General features: G+C 40.5%; 1 protein-coding gene across 1 annotated transcript; it reads right to left on the reverse strand.

Annotated features, from left to right (window-relative positions):
• Window positions 1-480: 480 nt before the first annotated feature.
• Window positions 481-17,630, reverse strand: rorca (RAR-related orphan receptor C a). The gene is made up of 10 exons (XM_034081394.2): window positions 17,109-17,630; window positions 11,726-11,811; window positions 11,438-11,579; window positions 10,412-10,861; window positions 10,199-10,320; window positions 9,436-9,568; window positions 8,238-8,345; window positions 8,006-8,116; window positions 3,918-4,030; window positions 481-3,793 (listed from the first exon to the last, which is right to left on the reverse strand). The coding sequence occupies exons 1-10, from the start codon at window positions 17,113-17,115 to the stop codon at window positions 3,632-3,634; spliced, it is 1,434 nt and encodes a 477-aa protein (XP_033937285.1). The 5' UTR covers window positions 17,116-17,630; the 3' UTR covers window positions 481-3,631.
• Window positions 17,631-20,191: the final 2,561 nt, after the last annotated feature.

Consider the following 20,191-nt stretch of genomic DNA (forward strand, 5'->3'; position numbering starts at 1 on the left):
TTTAGAGCTCTATACTTTGCTAAAGACTTGCTGTGTAGAAGTTCAAGTTAAATATCATCGCTGCACATCTATCTGCACCATTTGCGGTTGTAACTGCCTGAAAAAGGATTTCTTATTCTGATTATATAATACCAGGTGTTTTAGAGGTGGATACTTTAAAAACTCACTAAACAATTTTTAAACACCCTATGTGACCTGTTGATATGGAGTACATTTTTATTTCTTTGCGATTGTTGAGGAGACACACAATAACAGAGGGGATGATGGAAAACGTGATTAGTGATCGATTGTTTCAGAATTATCATTCTGGGAATACAAACAAATGTACACATTTCTACTAATTAAACCACTATAATCTATTTAAAAAAACATATCTATGTATTATTAACCTGTTATTAAATCCTTATTTCATGTGTGTATAGGATATACATTGGTTTCGGTTGTGCAGATTTTGGGAGCAGTTTAATAAAACAAAGAAAAAACAGAAGATTTTCTTTTTATTGCAAAATGACTTTTATTACATTCTTAAATCCACATACATCACCATTGTGCAATAGCACTTTACTGTGTTAAAAGCTCTTGGGCTTTATATCCATAACATGTACATTATTTCTTATTAAAATCTATATTGATTTAATAATAATAATCTTAAAATAGAGTGAACATATCATAAACAGAAGGATCATGACAAATGAGAAACCTTTCAGGGAGTCATCTTTAAAAACACTCTTTTAAAAAAATAGAATTACATCTCTCCAAGACAAAAAGGACACTAAACTGATGAGAAAAAGCGGACACATAGGGATACAAATTATGAAACAAAAAATCACAACAAAACCAACACAAGATTCAGAGATTATAGTCCATCTTTTAACACTTTTTTTTTTTTATATAATTACTTTTTTTAAATATCCTATTTCACTCAAAAAAAGTCTTGCAATAATGATGTCAAACAAAGGGTAACATCTTTGATACTTCTGAAATCAAACATTCACAAGAACATGAACTGTACACAGTGATCAAGGTGTTAAGGTCTTCTACGTTGGTGAAAGGTGTCCTGCTAGCTAAACACGGTAGGACAGAGAGCCCAGCTATCTCCCTGAGTAACTCCAAACGGAAATGTAAGCGCTGATTTTCAGTGCTGCCCCCCTGGACAGCTTTTAGTCCTGCAAAAACTATCAAATATACTGAATCAGCATAGTCTCACGTTCTTTACACAGAAAGTATTGCACTCTGTTACAATCTGTAAGCCTCATCGTAGTATTTGGTACATTTTAAGGTACATCATCCGTCATGCTGCGAGGTTTACTGTGATGGAGTGCTTCTAAAAATAAAAACTGTCTGTAATACATGGCAACATGCCACTGTCTAACGTACCCAGAAAAGGGTAATACCCCTTCACAAAGTATGGCGCACAGCACTGTTCCAGCAGTGCAAAGCAAACAGGCTGACATCAAATAGAGCTAGACATCCAACAACATGTGATTGTCTTAATATGCTTACAGCATCGATTACAAATGTCTTTCTATACCAGCTTCTTTAGGACACTGGGAGAATAAAGCTTATCTTTGTAGAAAGGTTTCATCGGGACACACCCTCGAGTCCCCAGATACTTTCCTTCAGATAGATCCGTATCTAAGTAGGGCTTCCTGTATCTTAAGGCAAGTCCTACTCTCAAATGACAGAAAAACAAACGACAGAATGGATGTCCAGAGTTTAACTAGATCCAGCAGTTCAGTTTACATTTTGTTTTAAGAGCAAACAACATTATACTTTAGGATATTTAACCATCAATGGCTTTCAAATGTTCTCTGTTTGATGCAGAAATACTAACTCAGGGGGGTAGCTGACGGCTCTGTCAACCCTTTGCTGTGCCATGTAGTGTTTGAAGAGGGTGAGGTAGTAAGGGAGTGGGGAAAAAGGGAACAGAGGACCTAATTCTCGTAGGGCTGTGCGATTATGGCAAAAATCATTATCACGATTATTTTTGGTCAATAATTGATATCACCATTATTAAAAACGATTATCCATTTACTTTGAAAACATCCATTTATTGAAAAAAAAAGTGAACCGTATGTTTTTAAGAGTTGATTAACCTGAACTTTAAGTGTAATTCAACTGAAAAATAATAAAAATAATAATAACTACATTTTAAAAATAAAATAAAAATAATAATCGTTTTATTTCGTTTACGTTGTTTTCGTAATCGTTGCAAGCCAAAATCGTAATCGCGATAAAAATACGATTAATTGCACAGCCCTAAATTCTCGTATAAGAACACCTTGGTTTAAACCCGAATCAGTGAGAGTTGTTGCAGACATTAACTAATGTCTAAAAAGATTAAATAACACCATCACCCACATGTCCACTCTCCATTATATCCCGTCATCCAACCATATAGGTAGATGTCACATTTCAACATCAAACATTCAGTACATTTTCTTTCTTTGCTCCGAAAGTCTTTGAATCTGCTGGTTAAGACGGTGGCAGAAAAAAAAGGGGTCCGAGGTGCGAACAGTTCCAGATGCTCCTCCATGAGAGCACTAACCGCTGGCCAGCACCTTGTTCATCCAGCTTATCTAGTGGGAGTGCGTATCTAGCATTTCTGACTGGTTTCACATAAGTTTCACAGATGGCAGCATGAGTGCGAGCTCGTAAAATCTTGTGCCAAGAGTTTGTTTTGGTTTCTAAATAGGTCTCTTACTGTAAGTGCTAATTACCAGTTAGACAACAATCTTTCCATCCCATGACTCCAACGTTTGGGCAGACAGTATAGAGTCCTGAACACAAGAATATTCCTCTGCTTCTCACTTGGACTGCTCTTAAAATTGAATGAGGTGTTATATATTACTTATGTATAAAAAGGAGCTTACTTTTAAATACCTCTGAGTGGCATTTTAACTGGGAAAAGGTATTGAGGCTGAGGTCACCGATTGCAAAAGAAAAGCGTACTTGTGAGTTCTAGTAAAAATACCTACAAAGATAAGTGCTTTGTGCTGTGTGAAAACGTTTGTAGGTACCCTTGGTTCACACATTTAAAAAAAAAAAAACCCTAGTTTGATCGTGGTCCCTTTAAACAGTTTGTTCATTACAAAACTGCAAAATATGGGCGATACCGAAAAATATATACTGTTATTAGACTGACAACTGCAGACCTCCACAAAGTGGACGAGGATTTAAAGTATTTACATTCTATATCGAGCCTAGGGCGGTAAAGGGAAAAGGGGGTACATTCAACAATAGCTTACAGGAACTGTGAGAATAGTGAAAGTCAAATTCAGCTTGATGAGATCTTTAAGGTCGTCTCATAGAAAAATATTTTTGAGTATACAAATAATGTAGGCTATACTCTTCGATAAGTTCCTTAAAAAAGAGGTAACGTGCACTGAGTGCCCAGCCGCAGTTCTTGCAGTGTTAGGTTGAAGCTGAATGGACCGGACGCAGGGCAGATCGAGCTACTCCACACAGTTTGGGAGCTCTTAGGTGAGAGGAGTGTGTCTTAAAGTGTAGCGTGCATGATTGTCAATAAGCTGCTGGTTGGTTTTGCCTCAGCTGGTTGCCACATTTTTATCTCCCCTTCCCTACACCTCAGTGTCTTAATTTAAATCCCGCTATTTTTAGCTTAACAGTATTAGCCCTCTGTGGAGTCTGGGAAAGTGATTTCACTGCCAAAAACCTCCCTGTACAGAGGAGGGAAGGTGTACGCTGTCTCGGGGTGGACCAGACGGAAAAACTCCAGTTTGTCGATGTGAAGGTTGCAAATGGACTTCAGAATGGGTAGCTTAGACACCATCTAAAAAGGGAAATACAGAGAAGCAGAAGTTAAAAGAAGAAGTAAACACAAGCTAATGTTGTATTAGTAGGTGAATATTGCATTTTGTCACCAAACTGGCCCAGTAATGCAGCAGGATTTATACCTTAGCTAGTTTCTGTTCTGTTGCTCCCTCTTTCTGTAGGCAGCCCTGCAGAGCCACGTACACTTTCTGCTGCAACTTCTGTATCTTCTGAACATCCGTCAGCCAGGGGCGGTCTGAGGGAAATAAGGGTGACAAGATTGTTTTATTAGTGTTGTCATGTTGACATTGTCAATTTGAAGATTCGATTTGACTGCTTATACTTTACATAACTGGATCATTTCTTAAATCACATTTTAACTTTTAGATGGATTTCGCTCAGGGCGGCTTCACAACACAAAGAAAATGAATTAGTTTAACGATATTTTATAATAACTTTGTGAAAGTGACATTAACATTGCATGGTGCAGATGTCAGCAGACAGTCTTATGCGCCAAGTCGTTTCAGCTCTGTCTGAGCTGATTTTCATAATGAACTGGCTTCAAAGGAGGACTGTAAAAAATGTATGTTATGCTGGAGAAAATGACCATGAGTAAAGTTAATTATACACGCTTGGCAGATTTTAAATGCTCAATTGTGGGTACAATAAGTTAGGGAGTTTCTCACTGGCACTTATTTAATATCTTATCCGTGAGTGTCACCATGGGTGCAGCATAGCTGAAGTAGGTATGTTAAGATTTTTGTAAAATATTTAATTAAGTACATTGAAACCTTTGACAGCAAAACAAGCAAACACATGTCTGCTCCTTTATCAGTATGATGTCTGGGTATGTTCACAGGCTGAATTGGTGAAAATTATTTGTGATGTGAATTGTGAAGATACTTTTATTTTGCAGCTTATATGGATGGATTTTGCGATCCAAAAAAACAGGTAGTATTAACAGAACAGGTTGAAACTGTCTTAATAACAGCATCCTGACTAAGCTACTAGCACAGATTGGTTGGATATTGAGTAAAATGTCTTTCAAATAAATGACATGCATAATTATCCTGTCATTTTTCAAACATAAATATTTAGTGGTTAGTAGTGACAGTATTATAGTAGAGGAATCAATTTGAACGTGTAGGATTGATGTTATGTCATCTTTAGAGAGGTCACCCTCAGTTAGACTAATATGAGAGACTAATAGTCTGTAGCTCTTAAACACACAACTCACATAATCTAATTACTTGTAATAAGCCCTACTGATGTCGTCAATTGGCGTCAAAAAACTGATTAAGCTGTTGTGCGTCAAACTTGTGCAGCGCCGGTAAACCCTTCTGTTGACTGTCTCTATTAATGTACCGAATGTTTGACATAGTGTACAGTTGGGCTGTACCCGCAGGGATGCAAACTCATCAGGTATGAAAAAGGTGACAAGGATCCGAGCCCCCGACCCCACGGAATATCAGCTTTAAAATGAGGAATAACAGGATTTTAGCAGTCAGAACAACTAAAGCAGCAGCGTCAATAATAACAGAAACGCTAAAGAGTCACATCGAATAGAAATATATTAAAGCATTTATTTTAATTGTGTAGCAGTCAGTTTATAATTTTGGCAGCACTGTTGAGCATTTTGAAAATGTATTTTCATGCCTCTGTGCAAGGCTTAGTCTTTCTATCTTTATAGCCACTGGTGTAAAGTAACTAAGTTCATAAACTCAAGTACTACTTGGGTACAATTTTGAGATACTTGTACTTTATTTAAGTATTTCAATGTTTTGCTACTTTGTTCTTCTTCTCCTCTATAGTTCAGAGGTACATGGTATTTAATACCTTTAGTTACTTCACAGATCTGGATGAATGAATGATGTGAAATCAAGTGTTAAAATCAGACTATATTTCCACCTGGAGTAAATCCAGAAGCTACCCTGCAGAATACAAAGTCCTTCAAACTAGCTGCACCTTTACCAGCTTTGAGAACACTTTCATGATCAATCATTATAAAACATATCATATATATTCTGATATATTCTGAAATGGACCAATCTGCACTATGACTATTTTTACTGTCGCTACTTTAACTATATTTTGATGATAATACTTTTACTTGAGGAACATTTTGAAAGCAGTACTTTTACTGTAACAGAGTATTCCTACACCCTGGTTCTTCTAGTACAAGACCTGAGTACTTCTACTTTTACTGTCGCTACTTTAACTTTATTTTGATGATAATACTTTTGTAGTTTTATTTGAGGAACATTTTGATTGCAGGATTGTTCCTACATTGTGGTACTTCTACTTTTACTCATGTACAAGATCTGAGTAGGCTACTTCTACTGTTACGTCTAGTACAATATCTGAGTACTTCTACTTTTAATCAAGTACAAGATCTGAGTACTTCTACTTTTACTCTAGTACAAGATCTATACTTATACCACCTCTGTTTATAGCCTATGAAAAAAACTATTAGAAAACGAAGGCTAAAGCTAACGTTAGCAGATAGTGACAATGTATGCTAGCTAGCTAGCTCAACGATAATATTGCGACAGAAAAACTTTTCAGTGCACATCACGCTCTGCCGCTCCGACAGCAATCTTCTGCTCTGAACACCTGGACGGTCCGTTCTAACAGCTGTTCACCAGCGGTCCAGTCTGTGCCACAGTGACTCCGGACCACAAAGTTAAAGGTGACCTATCATGCTATATTTGAACAATATATTGTAGGGCCATACCTAAATAAAGTATATAAATATAGTTTTTTTTTCAAAATACCGAACAGATCCTGCATTTTAGCCATGCCTCATTTCGCTCTATTTGCTCTTTCCAACGCTGTTTTTGCAGGGGGCTGATTCTGTGAACTGCAGCTGACCACGCCCCCCTGCAGGCGAGGGGAGCGTGCTTTGAGGGAGAAAAAGAGATCTCCGTCCTCCGTGTTTTATTCTTATATGATTATATAGTCATTATTCATTTGTTTTAAAGCTCAATAAATAATAAAGAAGACCTTTGACCGGCACTTTTCAAAATTTTGTCCGGAAGATTTAAACTTTAACGGACATGTTGACAGGCGAAAACAAATCTAACTGAAACTCTGCCGCACGGTCCCCTCGTTCCTTGGAAGAGGCGGAGAGGTGGGTGTTTGTCATCTGCTGGTGGACTAACCGGAGAGAATTACAGCGAGGGAGGGATTGCAATGAATAACAGCAGCAGGAGCAAACGCTTGCCTCGGAGAAGGAGAAAAAGAGCCACAGCGGAGAATAAACAGAAGGGCAACCATGGCAACCATGCGCGGGAAGTCTTCTTTGCTGCTTTTGTGGCAGACTACAGCGCCACTTCCAGGCCTGGCATATGTACTACAGCGTCTCCAGCGCTTTCGAGCGGCAATGGCCCAACCCCACATTCCCCTGATAGGTGGAGAATTGGCCATATAGGCGGAGCACCCCTTCTGTGACTAGAAAATAATTCAAATCTGGATCAGTCTGTATCAGATCCGTTGCAGCCCTGTTTTTAGAGATTTGGGTATGGAGGAAAAGAGAGAGGGTTGTGTTTTCTGACACTTGGTGAGTTCCCTGGAACACCGGGGACACATATTCACGTATAAAAGACGTACAAAAGTGCATTTTGCATGATAGGTCCCCCTTAATATTAACGAACGCACCCGTAGGTAATGTAGCTGCTGAAGCTAGAACCATCATCGCAGAGCAGCAGAGCCTTATCATACATCCATGAGCAGAGCCAACAGGCAGGAAGACTCGAGCACACAGCTCACGCTTCATTATAATATATAAAAAAAGAACACCATGCGTGTATGATGGCATAGAACAGCTCGCGGCCGCAGATTACTCCGGTTCCCAGAATACAAAATAGGAAGCCAAGCCAAATTACACTTATTATACAACTGCAACGAAAGTAACAAACACAATGCAATATCCTTTTCAATTTCACACAAATTGGGTTGTATACATTAACAAATAACTATAAAACATCAATACTGTAGAATAACAAAATGAATGCCGTGAATAAATCGAAATACACGTGTAGAAGCGGTTCGCTGCTGATTATTTCTTTCCCCCCCTCGGGCGGGCCAAATATCCGCTGCTGATTACTACCGAATATCCGGAGCCCGAAAAATGGTATTCGGGACAGCCCAAACATACAGTGAGAGTTTATTAGTATAAGTGTAAATACTACAGTGATCACAAATATAGTGAATTAAATCAAACGGATCTTACCTGGAGAGAGCAGCACAGCAGCGCTGAAGAGAGCCATCTCTTCCTCTGACATCTGAACACGACTCAGGGTTTTAGCTAGGTCGAAAACTGAATTCACAAGGTCGTCACAGCCTGGGGGGAGAGAGCGGGAGAAAAAGAAAGTCATCATCAGAAGTACAGAAACCACTGACTGGGATGATTTTTAAAACGGATGAAACACACAAAAAAGTTGCAATTGGAAGTGTTCACTCACCAAGAGCTTTGAAGAGATGTGCAGTGGCAAACTTTCCATCAAACAGCATAGTGTTGTTGATGGGGTTATAGGCCCGACACATGCGGATCAGAAGAACGTCCATGCAGCCTGTGGATACACAAAAGATTAATGCCATATACAGTATATATCTGAATAGTTGCCATACAAGGAAAAGAAGCAATATGAGCCTCCATACTCACACTTAAAGGTGGGGTAGGTAAGTTTGAGAAACCGGCTCGAGATCGCTAGAATTTGAAAATACACAACCGGAGAAAATCTGCCACTTCCGTATAGAGCCCCTCCTCCAACACACACGAACGCGCACATGACCAATGAGGGCACGAGATAAGTTTGTGCCCCGATGGAAGGCTGACAGGCAGGTAGGTCATCCAATCCGATTGGTTGTACTTTTTACAGTATTACGGCTTCTACAGATGACATTTTTTTATGGATTTTTTGTCAAAGCACTTAAGATATTCATTGCCATCAGGATGTTAAGAGCATTCCATGGAATATAACAAAAAGTGTATCTCGAGGCGGTTTCTGAAACTTACCTACCCCACCTTTAAAGGATCTAATTAGGTTGTGTTCAGCAGCAACACTGACAAGAAGTGAGTGGCTGTAATCTTATATTTTCTTCTTAAATAATACCCAGAAATGAAAGTTAAAAAATACAAATAAATTAAAAGGAACAGTGAAATATATCCCCACTCTAAGGAGTTCTCTTTTTCACCCCGGTTAATGTAGGCATGTAGAGAAAAATATGCAAAATGTAATTAGGAAAAATACATTAAAATGATAACAGAGAGTTCTTTTCAATTTTCAGCGCTTGGAAAAGACATGAATACTGACACAATTAATTACTAGCATTGTTGCAAGTTGTAAGAAGAAGGCTTTGTACTTCTTTTAACAAATGTTTCTAGGAGTAAATAAACTAAAACAGTATTTTCACCTGTACAACAAAGGGTGTGATTAACATCAACAGTATATAACTGAGTCACAGGTAGATCACTGTTGATCGAGTGTTGTTGTGGATTTGAAATATGTGCGGTGATGATACTTAATTAAATGTGCTCCTGTATGAATGTATTTATAAGTTCTTGATGATCAACATAACAATCTTGTAAACCGTCACGTATAATACACACATACAGTTGTTTGTAAAGCTCCAGTGTGTATGCTGGTGTCCTGCACTGACCTGCTTTGAGGAGGATGATCTGATCGTTCTGACACAGGTCCAGGAAGCCAGAGATACGCTTGGCAAACTCCACCACGTACTGGATTGCATTGGTGATGTGAACGGCACATTGTTGCCACATCATCTCAGCTGACTGGCAGAGAAAGACAAAGGATCTTTTATTAGAATTGCCATCCATGAGGACATCATACAATTTGTTTCTCATTGTTCTCTGTTGAATTTGTTCTTATCGAGACCCTGCTTGAGCGATTTCACAAAAAGCGTCCTGACATAGTAACCTTTGATAATGTTTCCTGCATATCCTAAAACCTTGACGAGGGATACGAAATGCAGAGTAGGAGATTAGCAATGAACATATTTTGATTTACAAACACCACTAAGAATAAACAATGGAGATAAGAAGGGACACTTTAGTTTCAGATAACTTCTTCTAGAAGCTTTTTTGCGTAAGGTTAAAAAACTTAAAAACATTCCTCACAACAACCACAACACAGTATGAAAATGTAAATGATACTGACATGAAATAATCATTTATGTGTACTTTATATATGGTCTTTACTCGGGCGGCTTGATTTGTAAAAAATAAAATAACCTATTGCAATTGTCATGATGTTTACATGTGATATACTGGACATGTCATATACTGTACTTGCAATACAATCATTTGCCTTGTTTTTTATGCTGCTGCAACGCAAACATTTCCCAAATTGGGATCAATAAAGTACTTATCTATGTGTCGTACTTATCTATGTGTCGTACACACCTTGGTCTGGAATGAACGGGTCTCCTCGGGGCTATACAGGGTCCACGCCATTCTCTTCAGCTCCTCTGTGCTGTAATGGCTCGTCTCAACGTGGGACTTCAGGACACTCTGAGTGATACGCTCTGAACAGAGGGAACGCTTTTCAATGAGATTCATGTTGTTTTTAACACTAAAAAAGTAGCCATTATACATTACACATATATGTATACTGACCTATCTCGAGCATGGAGCAGCCCTCAGGCAGCGGGTTGAGGATAGCATGTGAGAAGAGTCCAGAGTCGTGCAGCAGCTGGTACTCATGCTTGATGCTGTGGTTGCCTTCTGCAAAGTCCAGGCAGGTCTGTTCTGGTGAACTCTGAGAGGAGGAGCTGCTGCCGGCGCTGCCGGCGCTGCCGCCCAGCATGTCCAGGTTACAGTACTCTCTCCCCGCTTCCTCCGGGGTCAGCGGCAGGTCGAAGAGCAGGCCTTCTTGCAGCATAGTAATGTCGTCCAGGTCGCTGAGCGTGGTGCTGGAGCCTCTTCTGTAGGTGCGGCTGTGGTCGGCCATGTCGGTATTCTCCACGCGGACTCCGAGCCCCACACACTCCTGGGACTGCTGGTGCTTCTGGACCTCTGCGTACAGGCTGTCCCGCTGCTTTTTGGACATCCGGCCAAACTTGACCGCTGCAGGATGCAAAAACAAATATTAAAACATACAGGAAAGAACGGTCTAGTTCAGGGGTGTCCAAACTACGGTGCGCAGACCATTTTGAACCGGCCCAGAGCAAATTCAAAAATATAATGGAATATGGCTCACACATGAAACTTGTGCTTCTCTTATATTGCACTTCTTAACTATAAATGTAAACATATATTACACAGTAGTATGCATGTGTTAAGACCACTTTTCAAATAAATTCAGTCAATTAAAGTTGGAAACATTCATAACAAGCTTGAAATACACCCTTCCTATTTCGGATTATTATAATCAATCTGAGGCTTCTGTTTTAAGGGATGAGCTGCCGACACTCACAAGCATCATTTACCTACAATTGATTGATTTTTCTAACTTATAACTGAACTTATGAGGCAATATACCTCTATTGAGCGGCCCAGCCCTTCGTATAGTTTTCTGTATGTGGCCCTCGGGGAAAGAAGTTTGGACACCCCTGGTTTCGGTTTAATACGGAGTGCCTGATGCATTCAAACAATGGGAGGTGGAAACCAAGTAATTAATATAGATTGAGCTGCTGGACTCACCATCACGGCTCATGCCCAGAGCGAGACACTTCTGCAGCCTGCAGTGTTGACAGCGGTTACGGTTGGTCCTGTCGATTAAACAGTTCCTCTGTCGCGAGCAGGAGTACATCGCATTGTTCTGCTGGCTGCGGCGGAAAAAGCCCTACGGACACAAAATGTCAATCAAATGTAAACAATGTGATTATTTGAATGCTTGTAAACAATGTTTTGAGCAATTCAAATGGTGATAACAACATCCCAAAGCTGCTAGTTTTGACCACTGTAATTATCAACAGATTTTTATCTCACCTTGCAGCCTTCACAGGTGATGACACCATAGTGAATCCCGGATGATTTGTCCCCACAGATTTTACACGGTATTACCTCTATTTGAGCTGGAGAGGAAAAGAGAATGAAGGAATACAAATCAGTGAAATAGTAAAAAAACATTTACCGAGCTCAAAACTAAGAACGGTTTTAAGATGGATTAGTTAACTGGGAATTATGAAATGGTTTTATTTACAGTGATTGCATAATGGGAGTCATTTCATTGTTTATTTTTGGCGAACTACAGTTATTGTCAATTTAATGACTCCTTCCTTCATATCAAATCTAGTGGTCAGCCCATAATAAATCATACTAAATACTCAAACAACAGAACCACCAACTTGCATGCAACATTTCTTGCAGGTGGAGGTAGACTGATATTTATTCTCTTGTCTAGATGACATTCATTTTACAGAATTGTAAGGAAACCGTGTGAAACCCACAGTGGGTACCATGACAGACAGAGTGTACTGCGTATGTATTGTACGCCTTGACTTCACGGTGGAAGCCTGAGCCTTCTTATTGAGTAACAGTCTGTTCTTTATCTAAGTAACTGGGCTTCCTCAAGCCCAGAATAGCAGGTCAATTGCATTAGCTGAGGCCCTGGGTTAGAACGTTTCACAGCTCTCTCTCTCTCTTTGTCTTTGTCACTCCTCCAGGGTGTATGCAGGTTAACAAAGACATTTACTGCTATGCAGAGCCCTACAATCGAAACTCACAAGCAACTGCTACTCGTGGTTACTGCGTGGACCGTGTGCCCAATTTGATTTTGCTCGCAGGGGGTGCAGAACAATCCTGTAACTTGTCACTTGTAAGTACTGTATGGAGAGATATGCGACACAGCAAAGCAGGGTGACATTACCCTAAAGATCTCTCTGTGCGGTGCAGATGACCTATTGACTGTTTCTGCTACTGGTCAGTGCAATGCTACGGAGGGATATCAATAAATAAAAGGCAATGGAAAATAAATCCCTTTCAATCCCTCTTTATCGCTCTCCCTCCAGAGCCTCCCCCCTTCAGCCGGTTATGCAACCGTTGTCTGGCTGCATTCCACGAACACACTCATTCAAAGGTGGTTGTCTTGGCAACAGTGTGACGACCCTTCCTCTCTCTCCTGCGCTGCCATTGGCCGCTGAGAGAGCAGATAGGCCTGGGATTGGCCGCCTCGTCTGTCACTCAGCTGAGCTGCACCGTCAGGCCCGGGGAGACGGAGCTGCTCCACTGACACAGTTTCTCATTCAGAAGAGAGGGAGGCGCTAGTGGGGGCTGCCTCACAATCTGTTTATTTAGTGGCAACGCAACTTTAAATTAAGGGACAGTGGACGGAAATCAATGTGATAACCAAAACATGGATTCATAATAACACAGCTCCGAATCTTGTGCAACATCTGGAAATATCTTTCTAAAACATCGAGTACAGTAAGCTGCAGCAGGGGCAACAGGCGCAGCTAATAGTAGCTCTGAACTTGTTTCAGCATGTTAAGTATTTGAGTGAAATTTCAGCTGTGTTTGAGATGGAACACGGGTCTATTTTTACTCTTCTGCAGAGTGCTGCCTGCCCAGTGATTCCTGCTGCCGTTCTGGCCTGTTGGCAAATAAATGTTGCACAAATCACAGCGAAGCACTAAAGTGTAAATTGCTGAGTGTAAACGACAGTGTGTCGAGCACTGTATGGGATTGAGATATGAGAGTTTTCTCCGACTGCTTAAACACTTTGTGAACATTTATTTAGTTTGATTGTTATGTCGCAGGCCTGAACATCAGTTTCTTTATTCTCTTCGGATTTAAATCGCCACATTTTCTTTAATCTGGGCTCTAAGAAAAAGTGTCATTATACAAATAAAAATAAAAGCTTATTTATGATGTTCAAATTATACTAGCATTCATCAAAGGCTACATGTTTAAACACAAACACATCTTTATTTTAGATAATATTGTAAAGATAGTTGAACCTTTTGAATTATATACTTAAACAAAATGTCAATACAATTGTAAACAAAATGCACAGCAGGTTCAGGAAATGATTCAGCAGATGCAATAGTAAAGGAACAAGGTGTGAGTGCACACCACAGGACATCATGCATCAATCTTAAATGAAGCCCTTGATAATGTGTTTTTAAGCACTTGAGAAAACTGAAGATTAATTAATTAAATGTGATTATAAGTGACCAATTATTTATTTTAATTTGCCTGAGATACCGTCAAATTATGTAATAAGAATAATTACTTTCTGATTTCTTGAGGAAGAGAATATTAATTGCATTTACATTGCATCCGTGGGTATTGTTCGCAGTGTTCATTGTTACATGTCTAATACTGTATATGTAATGTAAAGCGCTTTGAGCATCTGGAAAAGTGCTAAAATAAATGTCATTAATTATTATTATTTGCACCTGCACACATACTAAGAAGGTGCAGCTGTATGTTTATATCGTATGTTTCTAAAAAAGAAACATATGATATAAACATACAGCATGCATGCCTTTTGATCTAGGCCAGGGTTGTCAAACTCAAATACACAGTGGGCCAAAATAAAAAAGGTACTAGTGGAGGGCCGGACTGGTTCAATGTTTATTGCAAAACGTATTGAAATGAACTTATTGCACATATTAAACCTGGAACTAACTAAGCTTAAATTATTGCCTATAAAAACAACATTAAATAATCAGTTGCATTCATTTCTTATGGCTCCTCTATCTGCAGAGTCATTTCTTATGGCTCTATCTGCAGAGTAATTTCTTATGATTACATTTTTCCACAGGCCAACAGCATCTTCAAGAAAAAAAATTCCCTCCCCAAAAAAAACCAAACATGCCCTGTTGTCGTGAGAAAGAAAATGCAGAAGGAAACATCCATGTAAACTCAGCTTGCTGCTCTGTGATGCTAGTTCAAGCCAGATACTTGGCATCTCATCTCGGGAGCAAGTTCATCAATGTTTGGGCTCGGGCTCTGAGCTGAGGAGACCCTCAGGATGGAGTGAAGGTGTGCGTGCGCAATATACCGGGCCACATCTAATAGTAATTAGAAATGATCCTGCTGGCCGAAATTAAATCCACCAAGGGCCTGAATTGGCCCCCGGGCCTTGAGTTTGACACATGTGATCGAGACCATGGTTTTTCCCCCTTTTAATAAAATACATTACATTTACTTGGTTGACTTTCTATCAATCAATTCTACGTTCTTACACCTTTTCCCACTTTAGTTACAGTATAAGCAACACTATGCCTGGCAAGAAACCAGGCTTCACACACACTCTGCTGCTGTAATCCCTCTCCATTGATCAGAGAAGGGCTTTCACTCGCTGTGTATTCAGCTCTAACCAAAGTGGGCCTCTGCAGCACAAGTAAAACCAAACTGAGGAATTCCCTTCAGAGCATGTCATTGTGCACGCTGCTCCAAACCACAGGAACAAATGTAGGACTGTACTGCAGCGATCATTGTCACCTTGAATTTAAATCTCCTAATGTCTGTTTGGATGTCACAATATCCCTTATGCACAATCTGAAAATAGATATGGCCGATATACAAATACTCACGATAATGCAAAGAAAATATTGTTTTTATGCAACTGTGCTGCAAAATACTATCGTTAGTAGTCAAACTATGATAAAACGCAGCGACCCAAGATTAATTTACATGTTTGGAAATACATGCAGGCATCGTGAAGAGTTAAAGCTTTAGATAAGAGGTTACGAATCTTAGCATGCAGTTGTCAGAGGGAAAGGGCACCTTGACACATACTGGTGCCCGCTGTGATCTTCCCCAAGGCTGCAGCAGATAGTGAGTGCTTTGAGGCTGAGCTCAGCACAGCAGCACATTTGGAGAGCAGAAATCACCCTTTTACTCTTTACTGCTATCCTACAATAACTATGATCCAGGGCTAACTGAGCACCAACACAGTGTTATGAAGGCATGCCAGCTCTGCACGTCCACTGAGGCATAACATCCATAAGTGCTTTATTGAAGTGTGACTATTCGTGTTGCAACATACCAACCTAACCTGTTTGTGTTTGTAAAGCAAACTCTAAGATAAACGTAGGCAAGTGTTATCTGTTATACAAAGTGAATCACAAACATGTTGCTTGTGAAGTTAAACCCTGTTTTCTCCTTCACGGAAATGCAATTGGAGACAAAGGATGACATTGTGGGTTATGTGGCATTTCTACAAAATCAGAGTGACATGCCGTGCTTGAATGGAGCGACACAGACTCTGGTAGATGTAAGTAACCTTAGATTCAGAGGAAACTGAGCTTAACTGAACCCTGCTGTGCTTCATGGCGTGCTGTGCTCATATCCTGCTTGTCGCAGCGGTGCATGGCTTTGACATCACAACTGCAAAAAAACACTGTAACCTGTTGTAACCTTGCTTCGCATACCTACAATGTTTTAAAGAGGAACAATCGGATAACTGATTGAAGTGATCAAGATAATGACGACGCAGCATGGCACTCCGCCATATGTGTGTGTGTGTGTGTGTGTGTGTGTGTGTAATCCTCAATGACAGAACTAGGTCAATGGAACACGTCTCCTTTATATTCTCCCTCTCGTCCTCCTCCACCTTCTCCTCCTACTCTCAACATTGGCCGCCATACTGCTGACGCTGAAAACAAATACACGCTGCCTGTCTGATAACTAACTTTAACAGTAAAACAACACACCTTAAGGGATTTTATTCACAAGGAAACATCATGTGCATTAAAGATTAAAACGTGTCAACAGTACAATTGTAATACAAATAGTTTAACCATAGCCTACACAAGTTGTATGAAGGTATAATTAAATAAAGGATGTAGAAAAGGGAGAAACATCTTAGAAAAGGGGGACTACTTTAATAACTGTAAACAACCCCTGCCAACAGATTTTCGCTCGGGTTGACAGCCTGTGAATCACTCCGCTCACTCCCTCCCCCTTCCTTCACTCTCTTACATAACTGGAGTCACTACCAGTGAAATAAAGTGTGCTAAAACAAAACTCAACACATTTCTTTAGTGACAAATAAATAATGCACACGACCTGTAGACGGGTACCAACAAATACAATAAACACATGTCTTCACTTGTGCTTCATGTACGCACAAACGGATAAAACGCTTTAAACATTTGCATATCAAGCTTAAACATCGTGTCAATAACTTTTAAGATTCTCATGTTGACACTTTTTTAAACAACCTAGAGATATATTGTATTATTTCCCTGTGTGATGTAATCTAGTGCTTATTCCAGTGTGAGCCTGCAGCCTACGCACTTTGGACTCAGTCTCAAAGCAGTGCTTTTATCAGGCTAAATGCAACACAAAAGTTATATTAAAGCGCCAGACGTGTCCAGCTGATAAAAAAGTACATTAAAACACATTTCCACAAACTTACCTCTCATGGTGGCGGTGAAGTCTACGGAAACTCTTCAAGTCCTACAACTCCAGGTGGAAATGAAGCCCAGAAACACAGCGATGCGCACTTATTTGCTCCAAAACGGAGCAGCTGAAAACTGTCACAACAGCAAATCCTCATATGGATTTTCTAGCTTTTCTTTGCATGCACCGATCTTAAAATAAATAAAAGCAGCGGTGTGTATTTAGTAGCTATTCTCTGTCAGTCACTTCCCTGCAGACTAAGCGATATTACTGTGGTTAAACGGTGAAAAGCAGCAGCTCCTTCTTGCTCTGCAGCTCGCTGAATGCTGCTAACCCTGGTTCGGCGCGTGGACTACACATGATCCTCAACCCGCGGTCCGCCCGCCTCGTGCCCCGTGATCTGACGGGCGCGCCACCCTCCGCGCGCCTTCGAAGGAGGTTCCAGCGTGCGTGGGAAAGTGTGGCAGTGTGTCTGTCAATTCAGTCTATGGTTCAGGACCAGACGTTCAGACCAAGCAGCAAACTCTGGGGAACAGCCGGGAAGCCACACACTGCAGTTCATACATGGGCCGCTAGGGACTGGCTGCAGAAAGGAGCAATTTCCATAGACCCATGTTAAAATGCCCAACTTTACAGCAGAACAAAACATGTTTCTACCCCTGGATGCAATACATATTATTATCGATATAGTTAGATTCCACCTTCATGATTATGAATCTGTGAGTGAATTGTTTTCTAACACGACCCTTTTATTTATATTAGGTCTTAAAGTGTTTGCATAAATTAGGGCGTGGTCACGTTGATGGACACGTATATAGAGGCTTCCTAATGACGTCACGGGATTTCGCGGCAGCCATGTTGGAGTACCACTCGTACCACTCTACTGGCGGGAGCGTTCAAAAATGGCGAAAATGAAAGGATACTACGAATCACTAAACCCGGAGGATAAGACCGTTTACAGAGACAAATGTGCGTCGATTGGTTCGGTGGACCCTTATTTGATTCCCGTTAATGATGACAGCACCGACATAAATTCATGGCCTCAAATTCACTTTCCTACTTTGATATCGTGAACTACCTCGTTTTTTCGCCTATTCCATTGTACACCATGGAGGAAATGAAGGCATACAAAGGACTCAAGGCACATAAAGAGTTCACATCCGGGTGGATCCGCGACGTTTGCGTTGCATATCAAGGAGATGTGGCTGTAATAGCTGGAAAAGTGAGTAAATATTTCGTGAGGTCCTCTTCAGCTGGCTTTTTAAATATCCCTAAAGTCCCCCAAAATAAAATGGGTGAGGCTGCTTTTATCCACTACGCTACCAAGAAATATCAGAGGCCAACTCAGTGGACATTTTTAAACACCAGCTTTGTATTTATGTTTACTTTAATTTATATGGATATCGTTGCATCAATAAACTTAGTCTTGTGTCTTATTTATTTTTATTATCATACCTTTTACCTCCTCCTGTCTCTTAACCAAACTGTTATATGTTGTTGCTATGCTGCATGTACCTGTAAAGGTCTTAACATCTGATCTGAGGGGAATTTCTTGTGGTTTATTTTTAACTTGTGATGTGTGCCATTTTGTAAAGCACTTTGAGCTACACATGCTTTATGAAAAGGTCTTTATAACCAACATGTCCGTGGGTACTGATGAAGAAGGATGGTGCAGTCATCACAGCTAACTGCAACTGCAAGGCTGGTTTGGGATCGACATGTACCCATGTTGCATTTCTCCTGTTCTACATTGAAACATCTGTACGGATACGTGATGCCAAGACAGTTACCCAGGAAAAGGCGTATTGGCTTCTACCTGGATCAGTGAAGGATGTAACACCTTCCCCTGTTGCTGACATTGACTTTAGTTCGGCTAAAACCCGAAGGAATCGTTTAAGCCAAGCAATTGACAGTCTTGGTGATGCAGCTAATTTAACAACAACAACAACAACAACAACACTTTTACGTCACTCGAGGGAAATTCCAAAAGTGACAGATGCTGAGCAACAGTCTTTCCTGGCATCACTGAAATCTACTGGAAGGAAGTGTGCAATATTGACAATCTCAGCTCCACACAATGCCGATTTTGTCCCAAAAGTGACTTTGTAAACATTTCCTAAGCCGCTTTCTAGTTTAAAAAGTGAGAACTGCCTAGACATGGACCATAAAGCGCTTACAGAACATTGCCAAGGGATCAATCTCGCTATCACCAAGCCGGAGGCGGATGTCATTGAGAAGGCAACAAAAACACAGGCCAAATCCAAACTCTGGTATCGATACAGAGCTGGGCGGATTACAGCATCTCGTATGAAGGCAGCATGTTCAACAAGTGCAAGTAAACCATCGCTTAGCTTGATTAAAGCTATTTGTTACCCAGAAGCCGCAACATTTAAAACTGCAGCTACTGAATGGGGATGTAATCACGAGAAATCAGCACGTGAAGATTACATTACAATTATGAATCAACATGACAGTTTCATTTGCCAGGATTCTGGGCTCGTGTTATCGCCAACATTTCCATATTTAGGTGCTACTCCAGATGGTGTTGTGTCCTGCAAGTGCTGTGGTGTAGGTGTTTTGGAAATTAAATGCCCCTACTGTGTTGCTGCACCGTCAGACCATACATGTCTGGAATCACGTGATGGACAGGACAGGCTGAAGAAGACCATGCCTATTTCTATCAAGTGCAGACCCAGTTATTTCTATGCGATGTTGAATATGCTGACTTTGTTCTGTGGGTGAATGGAAAGATTCATCTTGAACGCATAACCCCAGATATTGACTTTTGGGAGAAGGTATACCCCAAAGCTCATGAATTCTTTCAGAAGGTCATTCTCCTCGAGTTGAGTGGGCAATTCTTCACCAGAATTCCCAGTGCAACTACACCAGTCTCCATTACTGCACCAAAAAGGCCTCTCTGCCTGATACCAGACCCTGCTGTATGTGCCACTCTGACTCAGCCAACCGATACCCAACCACTGGTACCCAAATGGTGCCTTTGTCGTGGAGAGGAAAAGCTTCCCATGATAGGATGTGATAACACAAATTGTGAAACTACCTGGTTTCATTTTGAATGTGTTGGTATAACAGTTGCCGCCA

This window comes from Pseudochaenichthys georgianus, chromosome 4 (assembly GCF_902827115.2).
Source record: "Pseudochaenichthys georgianus chromosome 4, fPseGeo1.2, whole genome shotgun sequence".
Taxonomy (NCBI): Eukaryota; Metazoa; Chordata; class Actinopteri; order Perciformes; family Channichthyidae; genus Pseudochaenichthys; species Pseudochaenichthys georgianus.